This window comes from Elephantulus edwardii, unplaced genomic scaffold (genome assembly GCF_000299155.1).
Source record: "Elephantulus edwardii isolate Elephantulus edwardi_28Jun2011 unplaced genomic scaffold, EleEdw1.0 scaffold00071, whole genome shotgun sequence".
In the NCBI taxonomy this organism is placed as follows: Eukaryota; Metazoa; Chordata; class Mammalia; order Macroscelidea; family Macroscelididae; genus Elephantulus; species Elephantulus edwardii.
In genome coordinates this window covers 6772983-6793962 of record NW_006399821.1, presented here as the reverse complement: position 1 = coordinate 6793962, position 20980 = coordinate 6772983, and the positions used below count along the sequence as shown (strand labels likewise).

The 20980-nt window shown below is 40.7% G+C and overlaps 1 protein-coding gene across 1 annotated transcript in view; it reads right to left on the bottom strand.

The window, feature by feature from the left end:
* LOC102873517 (piggyBac transposable element-derived protein 5-like) overlaps positions 1 to 20980 on the bottom strand; it is a 184399-nt gene that overhangs the window by 25176 nt on the left and 138243 nt on the right. Inside the window, exons 4-5 of the mRNA XM_006888755.1 lie at positions 19786 to 20213; positions 15183 to 15317 (exon numbers count right to left, since the gene is read on the bottom strand). Coding sequence (XP_006888817.1) covers positions 15183 to 15317; positions 19786 to 20213 — 563 coding nt within the window. The remainder of the gene's footprint in view (positions 1 to 15182; positions 15318 to 19785; positions 20214 to 20980) is intronic.

Sequence of the window (20980 nt, the reverse complement as noted above, 5' to 3'; positions counted from 1 at the left end):
AAATGACCCAAGGGATCTACCATGTATTGGTAATCTGCTTTACAGAGCAACGTGAATAGCTTCATTGGACTGCTGCTGAATCCTTGAGCACTTCAGATTATCATTTCCCACTTCTTTTCAAGCATTTGATTTATGTTGTTGTAAGGTGCTGTCAAGTCGACCATGATTCATAGGGACTCTATATAAACAACATATCTGAAACCTTTCTCTATGCTGTGTCATCCTCAGGATCACACTCAAGGCCACTGTTACAAGCAGTTTCAATCTACCTCATTGAGGGTCTTCCTCTCTTTTGCTAGCCATATATCTTTGCTAGCATCATGTCTTTTTTCATGGAATAGTCCCTTCAGACAACATGCCAAAAGTATGTGAGACAAAGTTTCACTATCTTTGCCTGTAAGGAACATGCTAGTGTACTTTCTCCAAGACTTAATGTGTTTTTCTTTTGGCAATCCACAGGATATTCAATATTCTTGTGTGTGTGTGTGTGTGTGTGTGTGTACACATCATCAAATCAGATCTGACTGGTACAGGAGGAGATTGTTCCTCCTTCTCCAGCAGAGCATCTGGTGGATTCAAACCATGTACCTCTGAGATTGCAGTGCAGCTTCTTGCCACTAGGCCACCAGAGCTCGCCAGGATATTCAATATTCTTTGCAAGCAGATAGCCATTGATTCTTTGGTCTTCCTATTCACTGTCCACTTTCAGACAGATAGGAAGCTATTGAAAATACCACAGTTTGGATCAGGCATACCTTAATCTTTCAATTGGTAACCTTACCCTTTAGCATGTCCTACACAGCAGCTCTTCCTAATGCAATATGTCTTTTGGTTTCTTGACTGCTACTGCCAAAGATGTTGATTGTGGATTAACAACCACGTAAAATGAAATCTTTGACAACTTGAACTTTTCTCCATCTATCATGAAGTTATGTCTTGGTCTATGAGTGAGGATTGTTGTTTCCTTTTCTTTGTTTGCATACAATAGTTCATATTTGAATGATGTTTCTTTCACTTACATTGTTTTATACATTCAAATTTATATACTCAATTATTTATTTCCCCATCTTTGGGATTTTTTTTCACTCTAAGGGAACAATTTTGAATGCACACAGTGATTCCATTTTTAGAAGGTGCTATTCATGGACTGATCCTTGGAGCAGGACAGCATGCTTGGAAGGCAGAGGGATAAAGAAAGAGGGGGAGACCATCGACGAGATGGATTGATACAGTGACTGGAGTAATGAGGGTAGGTGTGTCGGAGACAGTAAAGTTGGCACAGGGTATAGAAGGTTTCAGGGCTGTTGTACAGAGGGTCACTAGGAGTCAAAAGGGACACGATAGCACATAACAATAACAACAACATTAATCTATTTAATCTTCTAGTTGTGAGAGCTCCTAGGGAGCTCTTGTGGCCTAGTTGTAAAAACCCTCACTGCATTCCGAAAGACATGGGTTTTGAATCCACCAATTGCTCAGTGAGAGGAGGATGGACAATTTTCTCCTGTGTGATTTACTGCCTCTAAAAACCTGCTAGACCGTAAACTATGGGTTGGTTCCAACTTGCCAGAATACAACAACAGTTGTGCAGTTTTGGGATGGTTTGCAAACCTATTTACGACATAGACTAGGAATTCTAAATGTTCCTGTTTTTCCCTCTGATGATCTTTATGGTTTGTTGTTTTGTTTGTTTTATTACCCCGAGGTTTCTGATCTCCTCTGAGTTGGTTTTTCAGTATGGTGGGATATGTGGATCCTGTTTCAGTTTTCTGCAGGTAGATACCCAGTTTTGCCAGCACCATCTATTAAGAGGCTGTTATTTCCCCATTTAATAGGTTTTGTTTCCTTGTCAAATGTCAACTGACCAAAAGCAGATGGGTTGTTTTCTGGGCTCCAGACTCTATTCCATTGTGTCTGTCACTGAACCAGTGCCATGCTGTTTTGGTTACTGTAACTGTAGTAGGTTTTGAGATCAGGGAGTATGATGCCTCTGATTTAATTTTTATTTTTCACAAAAGCTTTGCTTGTTTTGGGTTTCTATTGGTTTTTCTATTCCAAATAAAACTGCAAATTACCTTTTCTATCTCCTTGAAGAATTAGTTTGGTATCTATATTGGGATTTCATTGAATGTGTAGATTATAACTTTCACTATGTTGAGTCTTCCTATCCATTAACGGGGAACATTTTTACATTTAATTAGGTCTCTTATTGTTTCTTGTCAAGGGGGCTCTGGCAGTCTAAGGGTAAGAAGTTATGCTGCAATCTCAGAGACATGAGGTTTGAATCTACCAGCTGCTCCATGAGAAGACGGGCAATCTCTTCCCTTGAGATTTACAGCCTCAGAAAACCTGCTGCAGGGTCAGCTACTGGTTGGTTCCAACTGGATGGTACACAACAACACTCTTTCTAGCAGTAGTGTTTTGTAGTTTTAATTATATAGGTATTTTGTGTACCTAATTAGGTATGATTTTACACAGCTTTAGTTTGCTCGGCTCCACAGTCAACACTCTTGGCACCAGTAGATAGGAAATTAAAAGGTGCATTGCCATGGGAAAGTCTGCTGTTAGGGACCTCTCCAAAGTGCTGAAGAGCAATGGTGTCTCTCTGGAGACTAAGGTGCGTCTGATACAGGCCATGGTCTTCGCAATCACCTGTTAAGCATCAGAGAGTTGGACAATGACCAAGGAGGATAGAAGGAGAATCGATGCCTTTGAGCTGTGGTGCTGGAGAAGAGTATTGAGAATACCATGGGCTGCTAGGAAAACAAACAGATTCGTCCTGGAAAGGGTTAAACTGGGTGGCTCCTTGGAGGCAAGGATTCTGAGGCTCCGTCTAACATACTCCGGACATGTTGTGAGGAGAGACCGGTCCTTGGAGAAGGGCATCATGTTTGGGAGGGTGAAGGGACAGCTCAGGACAGCTCAGTGACTGGGATAATCGGGATGGGAGTATCAGAGAAAGTGCGATTGGCACAGGACAGAGCAGAGGTTAGGGCTGTTGTACATAGGGTCGCTATGAGTCGCAGGCGACTCAACGGCACATAACAACAACAACAACAACAACAACAACAACAATTAGGTATATCCCTAGGTATGCCATCTTGTGGTTAGCTAATGTAAATTGAATTCATTTCCATGTTTCTTTTTCCATTCATTTTTTGTTGCTGTAGATAAATGCAACTGATTTTTGTATGTTAACTGTATACTGTCACACTACTATTACCGGGTTTAACATGTTTTTTTGTTGAGTTTTTAGAGCTTTCTGTGTACACTATCATATTACCTAGATAATCAGGAAGTGATATTGGCTTTTGTCAAAGGCCTTTCCTGCATCACATGATAGGATCACGTGGTTCTTGTCATCATTACATTACATTTTTTTTGTCATCACATTATTGATGTGATGAATTGCATTGCTTTTCTTATATTGAACCATCCTTGCAATGTTGCTGTTGTTAGATGCCTTCAAATGAGTATGACTCATAGCAACCCTATGAACAACAGGTCTGAACCTTGTCCTATCCTGTGCCTCTGACATACCTGAGCCCACTGCTGCAGTCACTGTGTCAATCCATCTCATTGTCTTCCTCTTTTTCTGATCCTTGACCTTCCCAAGCACAAGGACCCCTTCCAAGGAACAATCTTTCTTAACAACATGCTCAAAGTATGTGAGATGAAGCTTCAGTGTCCTTGCCTCCAGGAGCATTCTGGCTGCATTTATTAAAAAAATACATTTGTTCTTTTGGCAGTCCATAGGATGTTCAGTGCTCTTTTCCAACACAACTAAAAGGCATCAATTATTCTTCTATCATCCTTATTCACTGTAAAGTTTTCAGGTGCATAACAAGTGATTGAAGCACACATGGCACAGCATGGCCTGGATGAGGAACACCTTAGTTTTGAAACAGACATCTTTCTCCTCAGTAATTTGGAGGTGTTCCTGACAGCAGACTTTTCCAACGCAATATGTCTCTTGATCTCGTGACTGCTGGTACCAAGGGTGTTAATTATGGAGTCAAATAAGATGAAACTGCTGACAATTTCAAACACTTCTCCACGGACCATGATATTGCTTTTTGGTCCAGTGGTGAGGATTTTTGTCTTCTTCAATTGCATATATATTGAAGGTTATAATCTCTGATATTTCACAGCAAGGATTTAAAATCTTCCTTACTTTCAGCAAGCTAGGTTATCTCATCTGCAGAACACAAGCTGTTGAGTCTTCCTCTGATCCTGATGCCATATTCTTTTTCATAGAGTCCAGCTTCTTGAATGATTTGCTCAGCATACAGACTGAATAGGTATGGAGAACTGATACAACCTTGATGCTTATTTTTCCTGATTTTTAAACCATGCAGTGTTCCTTTGCTCTGTTCAGATAACAGCTTTTTGGTCTAAATATAAGTTTCATATGACCATAATTAAGTGTTCTGGGATTCCCATTCTTCTCAATGTTAGCCATAGTTTGTTATGATCCACACAGTTAAATGTCTTTGCATAGTCCTTCTTCTGATAGTCTCTGCTTTTAGCCAAGATCCATCGGAAACTATGAAAACCAAAAGGGTTACAAAACTATGGAAACCAAAAGTTGATTCTAGCAACCAAGAATTCTACACCCAGTAAAAATGCCCTTTAATAAGATGAGGGTGTACCCATGCCACTCAGGTGCTGGATGGGACTCAAGTTGCCTGGACACAAAACATCCAGAAGACACACTGATCTGACCACTGAAGGCTGAAACCTGCACCACAAAGACCCAAGCCACTGGACCCCACACTGCCCATATTCCCAGGCAGAACGCAAGCTTCTCAGACTCCAAGCAGGAGGAACCCATGCCGCCTTGCCTCCCGAGCAGGTGGAAAACAATAGCCCAACTCTAGTGGAACCCACCCACCCCGGGACCCCAAGCAGCTGGAAAGCCTAGAGGAAATGGACAAAATCCTAGAAATCTACATTCTACTCATAATGAAACAATTAGGAGAATACTTGAACTGACCTATCACGAAAGAAGAAACTGAGCAGGTCATTAAAAACACCCAGTACAACAGCCCTAGCCCCACACCTATGTTTATTGCTGCTTTGTTTACAATATCAAAAAGTTGAAAACAACCCAAGTGCCAATCAACAAACATAGAGAGGGAAGCTATGGTAGATTCACACAATGGGATAATATGTACCACTGAAAAACAAGGAACTCATGAAATACTATATAAAATGGGAGGACATTATGCTGGGTGAAATATCTCAGTCACAAAAGGACAAATATTATATAATGGTACTGTTATAAAATAGGACTGACATCAGTTTTGGGGGAAATGAAAAAAAGAGGGGATAAATAATGCACACTGCATTGAAACAGATGAGGGAAAGAACTATTTAAAATGGATATGTGATTAAGTATTGTTTTCATGATAAGAGTCCAGAATAAGAACTGCATAGTAGAGTGGACTGGGGGGGGAAACTGTAACAATGAAAGAATTTTTTCCTTTTCAACGAGAAAAGTGAACGGCGGGGGGGGGGGGGGTGGGCAGGGAAGAAAATGTGCCACAATCAATGAATGGAAATCCAAGTCTTCCATAATCGTTAAGATTTCAATTTTTAAAAAGTCCTATTCCAGAAAGCTTCACTTATGAATTCTATCAAAAACTCAGAGGTGAAGTCTCACTAATTCTACTTATTTCAAAATATAGAAGAAGGAATGTTCCCAAGTCATTCTATGACACAAGTACAACCCTGATGACAAAATCAGGCAAAAATATCACACAAAAAAGAAAACTATAGACCAATATAAATCATAAACACAGATGTAAAAATCCTTAACAAAATCTTAGCTAATAGCATCCAAGTACATTTATAAAGACAAATAACTCCTCAAGAACCAGTGGGATTCATTATAGGCATGTGAAGATGGTTCAACATAAGACAATCAAGGTAATTAATCCATCACATTAATAAAGGGCAACCCCCCCACGAGCCTATCAATTGATACAGAAAAGGCCTTTGACAAAACCCAATATCCTTTCCTGATTAAAACACTCAACAAAATAGGAAGAGGATAATTTCTTCAACATAGTGAAATGTATATATGCAAAACCAAGAGCCACTTATCATTCTCAATAGAGAAACTAAAGCATTGTTCTTGTGAACATGGACCAGGCAATGATAACCACTACTCATATTATATTTAAAGTGCTATCTAGAGCAATTAGACAAGAGAAGAAAATAGGAGGTTGATCCTGTCTAAAAGCAGAGAATACCAGAAGAATGTCTATCTGTGTTTAATTGACTATGAAAAAGCATTTGACTGTGTTGAACACAACTAACTATACATAACACTGAGAAGAACAGGAATCCCAGAATACTTAATTTTGCTCATGCAAAATCTATACCTAGACAAGGAACTGTTATCTGAAGGGAACAAGAGAACACTGCATGGTTGAAAATTGGGACAGATGAGTGTCACATGTGTATCCTTTCTCCATACTTATCCAATCTGTTTGTTGTTGTTGTTATGTGCCATTGAGTCGCTTGTGACTCATAGTGATCCTATATACAACAGCGCTGAACCCTGCTCTATCCTGAGTCAACATTATAACATATAATTTGTGAAGCCACACTCTATGAAGAAGAATGTGGTATGATCAGATGAAGACTCACCAACAACCTACGCTATGCACAAACTTGTTTGCTGAAATTGAGGGGAATCTGAAGTGTTGGTTGAGGAAGATCAAAGATAACAGCCCTTGAAGGAGTAATAGAGCTTTCATGACCCTGGCCTTCTGCTCTGTGAGCACTCCATAAGGACCACCTTCCTCTGCCTGACAGATGTCTGTCTGTCTTCCAAGAGCCAAATCCATGTTGCAATAACTGGGTGGTGTTAATAAAAAATTTCTCAGTTCTAGTAAACAGAGGTGCCTTGGAAGACAGCCCGGGGTGTCTACATATGAAAAGCAGCCTTTGGAAACCCTGTGGACCACACTCTATGCTGACACATGTGATGTCTTCATGAGGCTGAAATGAGTCAACAGCAATTGGAAAAAACCAAACCAAACAACCAACCAAACCTCCAGAATCACTTCTTAGGAGTAAGAAGCTGCACTGCAAACCCAAAGGCATGTGATTCAAATCCACTAGCTGCTCTGTGGAAGAAAGATGAGATATTTCGTCCTGTGAGATTTACTGTCTCTGAAAATCTGCTGGAGGGTGAGCTACGTGTCAATTTTGATTCAACAGCACACAAGAACAACATGTGGAAATAGTTGGGTCCTCCTTCATGTTCTGCTGCCTCAGTAAATACTTGTTGGATAAATGATGACTTCATACTCTAATCTACCCCATTTTATTAATATTATAATAAAAATTCTAACAATAAAAAAGACTACAGCTTTTATTGTGGATTGTATATTAATATAAAAGACTGATAACCCAATTACAAAATGGGCAAAAGACACAGAAAGAATTTTCAGGGGACGATGTTCGAATGGCAAACAGACACATGAAGAAATGCTCCAAATCACTGGCAATAAGAGAGATGCAAATCAAAACCACAATGAGGTACCATTTCACTCCAGTAATAGTGGCAAAGTTTAACAGGCAGCAAGTAATAGATGTTGGAGAGGATGTGGCAAGAAAGGAACACTTATACATTGTTGGTGGGATTGTAAAATGGTGTAACCACTCTGGAAGGCAGTTTGGTGCTTCCTCAAAAAGCTGAACATAGAAATTCTGTGTGACCCAGCTATTCCATTATTTGGAATATATCTTGAGAATATGAGAACTTAGGCACAAACTGAGATTTGCACACCAATGTTCATAGCAGCATTATTCACCATCCCAAGAACAGCCCAAATGTCCAATCATAAACGAATGGATTGAGAAATTATGGTATATTCACACAATGGAATACGATGCAGCACACAGGAGAAATGATTTTGTAAATTATTACCTAACTCAGGAGGGACTGGAGAGCATTATGCTGAGTGAACTCAGTCCCACAAGTATAAATATTGTATAAAATCATGATTGTAGAATGAGTATAACGATCCAGGAGGGGTGGGAGAGGCTGGAAGCAGCGAGATGTGGATGTGCAGGGGGAAGGAGGGATTAATCATTGGGTTGTACAATTTGATGGGAGGGAGGTGAGGGAAATGGAAAGAATTTGTTTAAATTTGTATTTGAATTTTGTAAATAAACTGGTGGGATGAGGGAAGACAAAGATCCTTACCACTGGGCCGGTGGACAACATTATAAGGATTGGAACTGTTAATGATTTCAACTTGCCTGTATCCACAATCAGCCCTCTTGGTACCAGCAATCAGAAGATAAGACATACTGCTTTTGGGCAAATCCAGTGTCACGAATCTCTCCAAAACACTGAATAGCCGTGATGTCAGTTTGAAGACAAAGTGTGCCTGATTCATGGTCTTTTCAATTACTTGCTGAGAAATGGATGAAAAAGGATGACAGAAAAAGAATCAATGCCTTTGAGTTGTGGTGTTGGAGAAGAATCTTGAACATACCATGGACTGCCAAAAGAATGAACAAGTATATCTTGGAAAAGATGTAGCCACAGTGTTCATTGGAGGCAAGGATGAAAAAGCTTCATTTCTCACACACTGGACAAGTTTCTAGGAGAGGGTTTTCTTTGGAAAAGGATGCTTGGACGGGGAGAGGGACAGTGAAAGAGTGGAAGACTTCCATCAAGATGGACTGACATGGTAACTGCAGAAATGAGCTCAAGTGTGTCAGAGACGATGAGGACAGCACAGAATAGGTCATGATTCAGGTCTATTGTTCAAAGGGTTGCTATGAGTTATACTTCACTTGATGGTACCTAACAACAACAAATTGGCAAAGAAGGAGTAAAACTATCACAATATGCAGATGATACAATTGTGAATAGAGAAAACTCCTAAGACTCAGCACAATGGTCCTCATAGAATATTTCATCAGAGTGGAAGGATAAAAGATGAACATGCAAAAATCAGATGGATCTCTCTACAGCAACAAAGAAAACACTGAAAAGGAAACAGGAAAAGCAATACCATTTATAATAGCCAACCATAAGATTAGAAAGAAACCTAACTAGAAAGAAAACTAGAGAGAAACACAAAAGGCCTACATAAAGTTGTTGTTGTTGTTGTTAAGTGCCATCGAGTTGCAGGCGACTCATAGCGACCCTATGAAGGAGAGTCCTTGATGCTTGGGTGCCTTTCATCCTCTCTCCAAGTTCGTAGGGTTTCTGGAGGCAAGCTATTATGGAAGTGGATGCCACTCCTCCTTCCACGCTTGTTTTAATCGGGGAGATCCACTCCACTCTCGGTCCGCAATGGGTAGCCAACCATTAACGCATTTGACACATCACATAAAGAAAACTATAAAATACTATAAGAGAGAATAAGACCTAATTAAATGGAAGAATACTCCTTGTTCATGGATGTTATCATTACTGTTGTGTGCAGTCGAGTTGGAATCAACTCACAGCTGACCTTCCATCAGAAGTAGTAAATCACACAGGAGACTGCACATTCTTCCTCTGTGAAGATGGATTTGAACCCTATGCCTTTGAGATTGCAGCACATATTCCTACTAGTAGGCTACCAGAACTCATAGATAAGATTTAATATTATAAATGTGATAATCCTACCAAAAGCAACATAAAGGTTCAGAGCAATCCCAATTACAGTTACCAAATTCATTCTTCAAGGAGATGAAAAAGGCAATTTGCAATTTAATTTTGAAAGGAAAGGACCTCAACTAAGCAAAAGTCTTCTGAAAGAGCAAAATAAAATAGGAGGCATCACACTCCCTGATTTCAAAACCTACTACACAACAGTAGTGATACTGGTAAAATGACAGGAAGATAGACCAGTGAAACAGAATCAAGAATTAAAAAAAAATCAATCCTTTTACCTACAGTCAATTGATATTTAACAACAAAATAAAGCTCATTAAATGGGAAAGAATGTTTCTTTAACAAATGGTGCTGGCAACACTGGACAACTACATGCAATAAAATGGAAACACAATACACACTTCAGTCCAGACACAAAAGCCAACCCAAATTGGATTAGATACATAGGGGTAAAACCAAACCCATAAAGATATTGGTTCTTGCAACTACAATTGAATGGACTGAGAAATTGTGGTACATTCACATGATGGAATACTATGCAGCACTCAGGATCAACCATTTCGAAAAGTACTATATAACCTGGGAGAGACTGGAAGGCATTATGCTGTGTGAATGAACACAGTCTCACAAGGATAAATACTGCTTAAGACCATTATTGTAAAAACAGAAGGACAACTAGTAAAATGTGTATGGGGATCCAAGTGGGGGAGGGGTGGGACAGAGGAGTGAGGATGGGGGACGCTATTATAGGATCACACAATTTGTTGGGTGGAGGGAGGTGGGGAAATGGAGGGATGGGGAGATCTGGCAGTATGGGGTAATGGTGAGTCTAGTTCAATAATGATTACTTTTCTAAAACATAAGGAATGGGAATGATAGTATGAAACACAATGTGAATGAAGGACAGTTTGAAACACAATGTATGCAAGCAAAAATAAAATAAATATTGAAAAATACAATGTTCATGAATGAAACACAATGTATATAGATGAGTTAAGAAAAAAAATATGAAGGTGATAGATGAATCAGACATGAGTACGGCAAATAACAAATTAGAACAGGACATAAACTATGGATTCAATGGGGATATAGGGCAGAAAAGGAAAAACCAACAAATACAGAAGGTGAGTATACCATAAGGCTTTACTTAGATGCTGTAATAAGTTAATGGCATCGATCAATAGTGATTAGTATCTATGAATGATTATCTGAAATAAAACCAGTGGGATTTATAAACTCACTCAAATAAAAAAAAATACATTAAAGAAAAAAAGATGTGGGTAAACTTAAGACATTCCCAGACAAACAAAATGTAAGAGATTTTGCTACTATATGAATTCCTCATAGGAAATATTGAAGGGAAGTCTTTAGGTAGAAATTAAAATGCTTCATATAGTTAACTTGAAGTCATTTGAAAAAAATAAAGATTTTTGGTAAAGATAACTTCATGAGTAAATTAAAAAGTCACTTAATTGTCTATTTGGTCTGTAATGATATTTGTTCTGTCCTACACAATGCAAACAACACACTAGCCACAAACATATGCAAACTGATAGATCAGTGGTGAAATCAGTAGAGCTTCTAGACTAAGAAGGAGGATTTATTATCCACTTCTGACATAAAAGGTCTCCAAAACCCTTTTGGGTTATTCCATAAGAATATTGTTGTATATAATCCTGGAAGATGAGGCCCTCAGGTTTGGAGGTACCCAAAATGCAACTGGTACTCAAAATGCCAAGAGTATTCAACATACCATGGGCTTCCAAGAGAACAAACAGTTCTGTCCTAGAAAGGGTAAAACCAGACTGCTCATGAAGGCAAGGATTTTGAAATTCTGTCTCACATACTGTGGACATGTCAGGAGAGGCCAGTCCTTGAAGAAGGACATCATGCTTGCAAGGGTGGAGGGACAGTGTAGGAAAGAAAGACCCTAGACCAGATGGACAGCTCAGTAACTGTAGTATTGGGGATAGGTGTGTCAGAGAGAGTGAGATTGACTTAGGATAGAGCAGGGTTCAGAGCTTTTTCATATAGGGTTGCTATGAGTCATAAGGGACTTGATAGAACATAATAACAACACTTTAAGATGTTGTTTCAACAACAGGTAGCAAACCTATCCAAAAGTTGAGTAAAGAAACTAAGAACTTGAATAATACTATAAACCATCTATACAAAATAGATATAAATAGAATAATAAATAGAATATTCCATTCAACAATAGTAAACACAGAGTTTTCTAATGTATGTTGACCATTCTTCAGAATATATTATACATTGTTGTTATGTACATCAAGTAGGAATTGATGCATAGCTGACCTTCCAGCAGGTTTTCAGAGACAGTAAATTGCACAGGAGTTAGTTTGAACGGTGTACCTTTGGGTTTGGGTCGATTGGCAGCATCATGACATATGGGGAAGAGATTGAGATTGTCAACAGCTTCAGTTTACTCGGCTCTAAAATCAACACTCTTGGTACCAGTAGCCAGGAAATTAAAAGACGAATTGCATTGGGAAAGTCTGCTGGCAGAGATCTCTCCAAAATACTGAAGAGTAACGATGTCCGTCTGGAGGCTAAGGTGTGCCTGATTCAGGCCATGGTCTCTGCAATTACTTGCTATGCATCAAAAAGCTGGACAATGACTAGGGATGATAGAAAGAGAATTGATGCCTTTGAGCTGTGGTGCTGGAGAAGAGTACTGAATATATCATAGACTTCCCAGAAAACAAACAGGTTCATCCTGAAGAGGCTAAAACCACACTGCTCATGAAGGTAAGGATTTTGAAACTCAGTCTCACATACTTTGGACTTTTGTCCTTGCTCCTTGAAGGTAAGGATTCTGAAGCTTCGTCTGGCATACTTTGGACATGTTGCAAGGCAGGATAAGTCCTTGGAAAGGGACAACATGCTTGGGCGGGTCGAGGGACAGTGCAGGAGAGGAAGATCGTTGATGGGGTGGACTGATTCAGTAATTAGTGTAATGAGGAGAGGTGTGTCAGAGACAATAAGATTGGCATAGGATAGAGCAGGGTTTAGATTTGGTGTACATAGGGTCCCTATGAGTTTCAGGAAACTCCACGGCACATAACGACCACCACCTTTAGGTTGGCAGCATAACTACTTACCACTAAGCCACCGAGACTTCCTATATCATAGATTAGGACTCAATTAAGTTAATTAATTCTCAACTAAGAAGAATGAATAATACAGACTATCCTCTCTGACTTCAATGAGATAAAGCTAAAAATAAGTAACAAAAAGAAACTGGAAATTTCACAAAATATTTGGAAATTAAACAATAATACAATATTGTGCAGCCAATGGGACAAAAACTATATTATAGAAGATGGACGTGGGAAAAGCCAGCCCCAGTCACAGGAGACTCAGTCTTTAAGTGTTGAGTCTGCAGCTGATCAACATATAATCTTTGTGAGCCTAAGTATCTTCCTCAATAAAATCAGGAAAAAACCACAACCACTGTACCTTACAGGCTATCAAGAAAATAACTGTGTAAGAGCTTGAGTGTAGATTCTTCTCCATTTCTCCCACCCCATGGTGGTCCTGCCAGGCTGCTGACATTAAGAAGCAGTTAAACAAGAATAAGGCCCAGAAAAAGATGAGTAACACAAACAAACAGAAAAATTGACCACCACTATGAGTCGATTTGGACTCATAGTGACTCTTCCCTGGGTTTCTGAGGCTTTAAATCTGTACAGGAGGAAACTGATCATCTTTCTCCAGGGATGATTTGAATCACTGGCCTCTTGGTTAACAGCATAATATGTAGCACACCACTGAAAAGACAATGGCCCCCCAAATAATAAAGCTCATTTTTGGCATCTTGCACATCCATCAACTGTCACACTGCCTCATTGCCTGTCACAGACACATGCAATAGGAGTTAAGTCCTGCTTCTCCCTCATCAGGAGTCTACTTATACTTGAAGCATAAATGTTCCCTTCCCACAAGGCCACTGTCCCTGGTGCTTTGCAGAGAAACCCCTTGAAATTGTGGAAGACTCGACAACTTTTGATTAGGAAACATCAGCTTCTAAAACAAACTTCTGTGCTGCCTCAAAGCATCTTAGAATCATGGAATTTTAGAAATAAAAGGAATCCACATTTCTTATTTAATGGATAGGTCCTAGAGATGTGGGTAGGAATATGTACCAAGATACAGAAACACAGGTAGCTTTGCAAGAAAATGGGCATGATTTTCCATCTACTTACCAAGTTCACAGTAAAAACGAAATGGTGCTGAGTCCACAAAGACTCCACACATGCACATTTTAAAAGTTAAACAGACAAATCTCCAAGATGGCAGAGATCATGGTGGGTGCATTCCTACTGCCCATCATACCACTTGTCAGATAACAGGCACTCAGTCAACACTTATTGAAAGAGTGAATGATAGGCCTTTGTAGAGGGATGTTATAAAAGGAATCAGAGGCCCTCTTGACTCTATGGCAGGATGGTTGTAAAGAAGAACTCCCGAGGTAGCAGAGAGTCACTGGAGCATGGGCAAAGACAGAGCAGGGACAAGAGTTAGTCTTGCTCTGGGAAAAGTCCGTGCTAACTCAGGAACATGGGCAACTTCTTGACAAGAGCAGACTCAGACCTAGGGTTAGGCTGAAAATCCTGGCCCACCCCCACCTGAAGGTCCCCACCACCTGCAGAAGGAGTTGGTATGGTGTGTCTGAGGCAGGGTTACCCTGGGGTGTGGGCATTTTCCTTGTTCAAAAACAGATGTGGTGAGATGCTCAGCTGAATCCTCTTATGATCCCTTTGTCAGCTCACAGGACTTAGTAGCTCAGGAAAAGATACAGTGCAAAACACTATGCCTTGACTCTGGAGTGCAGTTCTGTGGGGAGTATGCATGGAATGCTGCAGTCATCATGCCCCTACGTGCTGGATGGCAGGGGAAGGCACCACTGAGCAGCCCAGGAAGAGAGGCCACTAAGATTTCCACTCCCGTCTTGTGCATACTCTGTACCTAGCCCTTCATGTGAAGCAAGGCTCCATGGCAGAGTTCTACCACCTCTTCTAAAGTACTAAGTGAAAGCTTGCTTGGAGCAGGGGAAAGCAGGAAGCAGGTGGCAATGTTGCTCTAAGCTCATGAACTTGGAATTCTCACAAACATCCTAACTTAAACAATTGACTTCTAGTGGGCCGTATGAAGAAGGCATCCTCAGGACTGGGTAGTGGAGAGAACTTCAAAGTGAGGTGGCCTCTGGGACGGCCACACTGCTGTACTCTCCGTGAAGTGTCAAGGTCTCTGCTGATTGAACACCCTGGCTGAGGTTTATTGTTGATAGGTAGCAGGCCCAGAGAATTGACCTGCCCAGGCTGGAGCCATGATCAGTGGTTAAGGCTGCTTTTGACTAGCGGGCTTGGAGGTGAGAAGGACCATGCTTGGCATAGTGCTAGCTATGACAGGGGCTCTTCAGAAGGATGGGACATCACAGGCCTGGCCTCAGCTGGAGCACTGAGTCAGTGAGAAAGGTAAATGACAAGTTCACCTGTTTGCACGTGGGCCAACTTCCCTGGCTCACCTGGATAATGAAGCCTGTGGAAGAGCACTGGCGGACCCATAGGCTGAATTTCCGCTTTTTCCTCTTCCGCAGTTCACGCTCTGTGCATGTGGCAATGAATACCGGGTCCTCATCGATCAGGGGTTCATGTAGCACCTGCCAAGAGATTGGAGGCAAAGTTAGAGGTTTTCAAGGGAGGTAGTGTGAGCTCAGTTCCAGCCTATGCCTTTGGCTAACTGGAAGGCTATGGTTACATTACTTTAGTTTTCTGAGCCTGAGCTCCTTCAACTGTAAAAAAGTGACATCAATATCTAGACTATTGTTTGAGGGAGGAACGAGTGTACAGGGCTGTGCAAAGTACTTTCATATATATATAGAGAGAGAGTCCCTGACATTTAGCTACTACTCTGGAAATGGTTTCTAGGTCAAACTCTCACCTGGTGGAGGAATCTTTGGCCCAGTGGTGGATCTCCTACTCCTTTCCAAAACACTTCTCTCTCCAATATACAGTTCTAACTGCTAAAACTCTCTTTCCTTCAATAACTCAAATTTTACCCACTTTTAACTTCAACCTACTGATCTGACTTCTGTTCCAGTGAGAAACAAAGAAAAAATTCACACCATTTCTTTAAAGTGTCACTAGATCTCATGTAAGCCCCAAATCTTTTTCAGCTAAGTATTCCTCTTGTAAAAAAAAAAAAGTCATTCAATAGGTCTTGTTATAATGATACAGCTTTCCAGGTTGTCAATATCAGTTTTTTCATTGTTTCGACTTTTCTTGAAAACAAGTCATAGTGCACGGGTTAGTTGTTCAAAATTACTTTCCTAACTGACAGCTTTGATTTTCACCACATGGCTGGGTGAGAACATGAAATAAGGTGTGTGTAAATAACTCATTAAAGGATGGGTCTCTTCCTCATCCCATTAGGTTTAAATTGAGTAGGTTTAATAACAGAAGATAGAAAATTTCACCATGAGCAAGAAGGAAGCAGAGAACACAGAGCATACCCAGTAGGGGCAGAGATTCCTGAGCCAGACAGACAGAGACCTACATGAGAGCAGCAGTGGCCTCAGGAGAGAACAAAACTGATTTGGGCTTCTGCCTCATGGAGACAGAGCCAGGAGGCCTTTGTTTAAGCTTGCTGGAGGACTAATGGGGGTGGAGTGCAACAGAGGGAGAGATGCCATAATTGGACTAAGAAAACTTTCTTTGAGACACTGACCTAACCATAAGCCTGAAGGTTGAAGGGCCCATGAGCATTCCTGAGACGTTTCCTGACTTAGGAGATATATCCTGATGCCAAAATGAATTATAATCTGTTAACCCTGAGAGGTCTGTGTTGGATTAGGGATTTATGATCTAGCAGCAGAGAGGTAAGTGCCCTTGGTTGGTGTTAAATTTAGTAGAAGCACGTGAGGCAGCATGCAGATCACGCCTGTCCTAATGGGAAGTGGGTTTGTACCGTGAACTGTGTTGATGAGACATTTCCCTTTTGTGGAATTAATAGAGATCAGAATCAGCTGTCCCTAAGCTACTTCCACTACTTTTATACAAAGTCGTATGATTTGTTAATGAGAAGACAAATAAAATAAAAAAGCACAACAAAAATAGTATCCAAAGGCACAGCCAAAATTTCCTTTCCAAAGTGAACAAGAACACCAGGAAGGTATGCATGCCTAGAACCAACCACATGACATCATAAGGGCAACATTCACCCAGGAAGAAAGCTCATCCACATTCTGCCTCATATGCATATGAAAACTAGACAGCAAATAAAGAACAAATAAAGAAGACTGAAGAATGATGCTTTTTTGCATTATGGTATTGGCAAGGAATAGAGAATAGACCATTGACTGACAGGAGAACAAACTCACCTGTTTTAGATGAAATACAGACACATCAATCCTTAGAAGTAATGATGGCAAGACTACTACAGCTCATCTATTTTGAACATGTTATCAAGAGGGGCCAATTCCTGGAGAAGGATATCATGTTGAGTAAGAGAAAAAGCCAGGGGAAAAGAGAAAGGCCCTTAACAATGTAGACTGATCGTGTGGCTATGACAAAAGGCTGAAACATAACAACAGCTGTGAGGATGTGAAGATGACACAGGACTGGGCCATTCTGCAACATATATAGCTTACCTCTGTGAAAAACAGCAAAGCTCAGAAGAAATGATGACGAAGAATGGAATGGAAACTGGAAACACTAGGAAACACAGGGAAGGAGTAGCAGGATTGCAGTCAGTGTTACAAAACAAAACATGTATAAATTGTTGAACGGAAAAATAATTTGCTTTGTAAGCTTTCAACAAAAATGATAAAAAATAAATTAAAAGAAATTTTTTTTCAAGCTAAAAATTTGGGAGCTTTTTGGTAACATTTGAGAGCCTTGCCACCAGGATGCTGCACTGCTAATCAAGAGGTGGTGCTTATGGCAACTCAAATCTACCAGCTAGATGCTCCATGGGAGAAAGATGGACAGGCCCCAGCTGTTGCAATTTACACCCTCAGAAACCTGACAGAGGGTGTTAGGAGTTGGATCTGACTCAATAGCAGGAGGCTGGAGTTTTTTGGATCCATATTTTCCTCTCCTGTTATGAACTTAATTATTAATTAGCTTGCTGTGGTTAATGGAAATGAAGATTGTAGGAAACAGTATGAGTCCAAGAACTCTACTTAATGTACTGTATCAGAGGATGGCAACTCAGTCAAATCCAATTCCATGTCTAATTTTGTAAATAAAATTTTAGAGGAACATAATCATGCTCTATGTTTACATATTGCCTGTGCCTATGTTCACACTACAATGGAAATAACTGACAAACTGCAACTCAGACCATATAGCCCACAAAATCGAAAATATTTACTATTTGTCTCATGGGCAAGTGTCCACTCGAGATCAGGGCTTTTTACATTTTATCAACTAATCTCATGGAGATCTTATTAAAGTGCAGTTTTTGGTTGGGTACTTTGAATTTCCAACAACCTTATGAGCGATGCTGATGTCCACAGGCTCCTTTGAATCACAAAGGCCACAATGTGCCCTGAAAGGACAGAGGATAAGATAAAGTTGATGCTCACCTGTGAGTTAGGCAGTCTTCATCCCTTCTTTTAACATTGTTACCTTGAACTTCATTTTTAAAAAACAGCAGTATAACATTTTTTTCAGTTATAGTTGTCCATGAGCTTTGGCATACATGGCTACAATAACCCAAAACTGCTGTCTTGTGATGATGAAAGGAGAGCTGATGAAGCTGGCCTGGCTGAGATGCTGCCAGCCACTCAGGCCCAGCTTCACGCGCTTGCTGGCTCTTTGTAGCTATAAATGTTCAAAGTCCCATCTGGCACCGCTCTAGCAAAAGCTATGCGTTCCACCCACAGCAGTGGGGAATGGAGCAGATGGAGATGAAACAGAACGGCATAAAGCCCTTTGCTGCCTGCCTGTTCCCTGCCCAATTATCTTTTCCAAAGAAGCAGATCCTATCTTTTTTCTCCCTAGGCCATATTAAATGAAATTGCCCTTTTTCTCTGTCATCTTCAGAAAGAAAATTTCTCTTGCATTTAGTATATATTCAGTAGCGAATTTATATTTAACCTCATGCCTCATCAAAGCAAAAGGGTCAACAAACATTTCTGACCTTCCATGATGTGTTCCTCATTTGTTACAGTCATGAAACTGATCATGAATAGGCCATTCATTACTAAACCCAACACAGAGCAAGTGGTGGTTCCCACTATGCACACCAGAAAAGAAACTTTCTAAACTTTCTAACACTGATCAGCATGTTGGTTATTAGCCTCTACTTCCCCAGACACCCTAATAGTGAGCTCATCTTGTCTCCACATTGAGTTCACATTGGCCAAGAATTTCTTGTTTAATATTCTGGCATGTGCTTCTGTAGAATTGTGGGTAACAGGCATTTTTATAAATTTGCCACTTCCCAGTTTGCCAGAGCAGTATAACAACTTTGAGGATTAAACTGGTTTACCACAGTCAAATGCAACTGTCACAGGCTGACAGGCTGAGATGAGAGCAAACAGTCTTCTGGAACAGGCTAAAGAAGTTAGCAAAGATATTAAGGAGGTTCTGGGCCCTTTATACAGTGGTACAAAGACCCACAGCTCTGTCAACTGTGGCCAGGAGGACCTCCTGAGTACTTGAAGAATGAAACTGCAGACTCATTTTCTTTTGCCACCTAGGTGGTTTCTAATTTATTTTTCACCATCCACAAGGAAATACATGCTCAGAGACTATAACAAGAAGATTAATATTAGCCAGAGCAAAATGTTAACTCAAAGAGAGAGTTTAATTAAAGGACAGGGAGGATGCGGAAAAGAAAAGAGAGAAGTGGCACCTGAAAGTAAAATACTGAATTTTGACCTGGGGCTATTTATACTACTACTTTTCTCCAACCTAATATATGGGTTAATGGAATGGAAGAAATCAGAGTGAACCTAGAATTGAACTCCAGGTAGAAGCAGGAGAGGAAGAAGCTCCCAAGTCTACATTCCTGCTTCTTCTTGCCCCCTTGCCGGCAGCTCCAGTGAACAGAGAATCGCAGGGAACCTAAAATACTCCTCCCCCATGTCCTGGCTGCCCTGCTCAGAGGAAACACCTCACCTGGGTTTGGGAAGGCCTGAAGGCAGAGTCAAAGCCGTTCTGCAGGGAGTCAAGGAAGGGCTGGACCTTGTAGAGCCCATGTGTGGTCTGGCTGGAGCGGAAGGCCACGACGTGGAAGTACTTGAGGATCTTCTCAAAGCGGGCCTGGCTCATGACCAAGGCAATGCTTCTGTTGCTGTAGAAGCCACTGCTCCAGATGCTTAGGACAGACTCGCAGTGGTAGATGCTGGTAGAGATCATGTAGCCCAGGAAAGCCTTCATCTCTGCCAGGCTTACCTCCACCCAGGCTCCGTCACTCCCAAATCGCTCCTGGTACTTCTTGGCGTACATGTTTGTCTGCACCACCATGTTCTTCAGGACATTGTCAGGAACAAAGAGCTGGAAGAAGTCCATGGCACTGGCGCTGGGGGGCATCTTTCGGGTTGGACCTAGAACCCAAAGATAGGGCAAGAGTTTATGACTACAATCACCACAGCTTTCTGATGAACCTATCATGCATTTACCATCTCTAGGCCTTCACCTATACTATCCCTCTACTGGAATGACACCATCCATTCATCATTGGAGATGAGCTAATACCCTGGCCAACACACTGCCCTTTTCACTCTCTCCTCTGTATTCTTCCCTCATGCAAATACAGGGGCCCCATGTCATGCCCATAACCTGTGAGGGGGTCAATGGACAGACCACTTCAGGGGACCTTTTACAGCAAAAACACTTACAATACAATTCTTTACAAGTCTAGCTAATTAAATAAATATTGATTAAAAGACAGACACACTTAACTTCTCATAGAACACCTTGGCTCCAGTTACTGAAGCTTTCCTAGTCTTATAAATTAAGATGATTTGGTAAATAAGAATAATTTTATTAACTGGTGTCGGAAAGTTTTCAGCTGTTTATTATAGCAATCTGTATTAGGTACCACCAATAAGCTTAAATTTAGCTCTTAGTTTTCAGAATAAATCTGAAGTGGTTTGTTTAAGTAATATCATTAATAAAATTTAAAAAACCCTCACAATTTTTTACTAAAGCAGAGCTTGTTGTTGTTGTTGTTATGTGCCGTCGAGTCGTTTCCGACTCATAGCGACCCTATACACAACAGCTCTAAACCCTGCTCTATCCTGCGCCAACCGCACCGCCTCTGACACACCCATCCCGATTACCCCAGTCACCAAATCAATCCATCTCATAG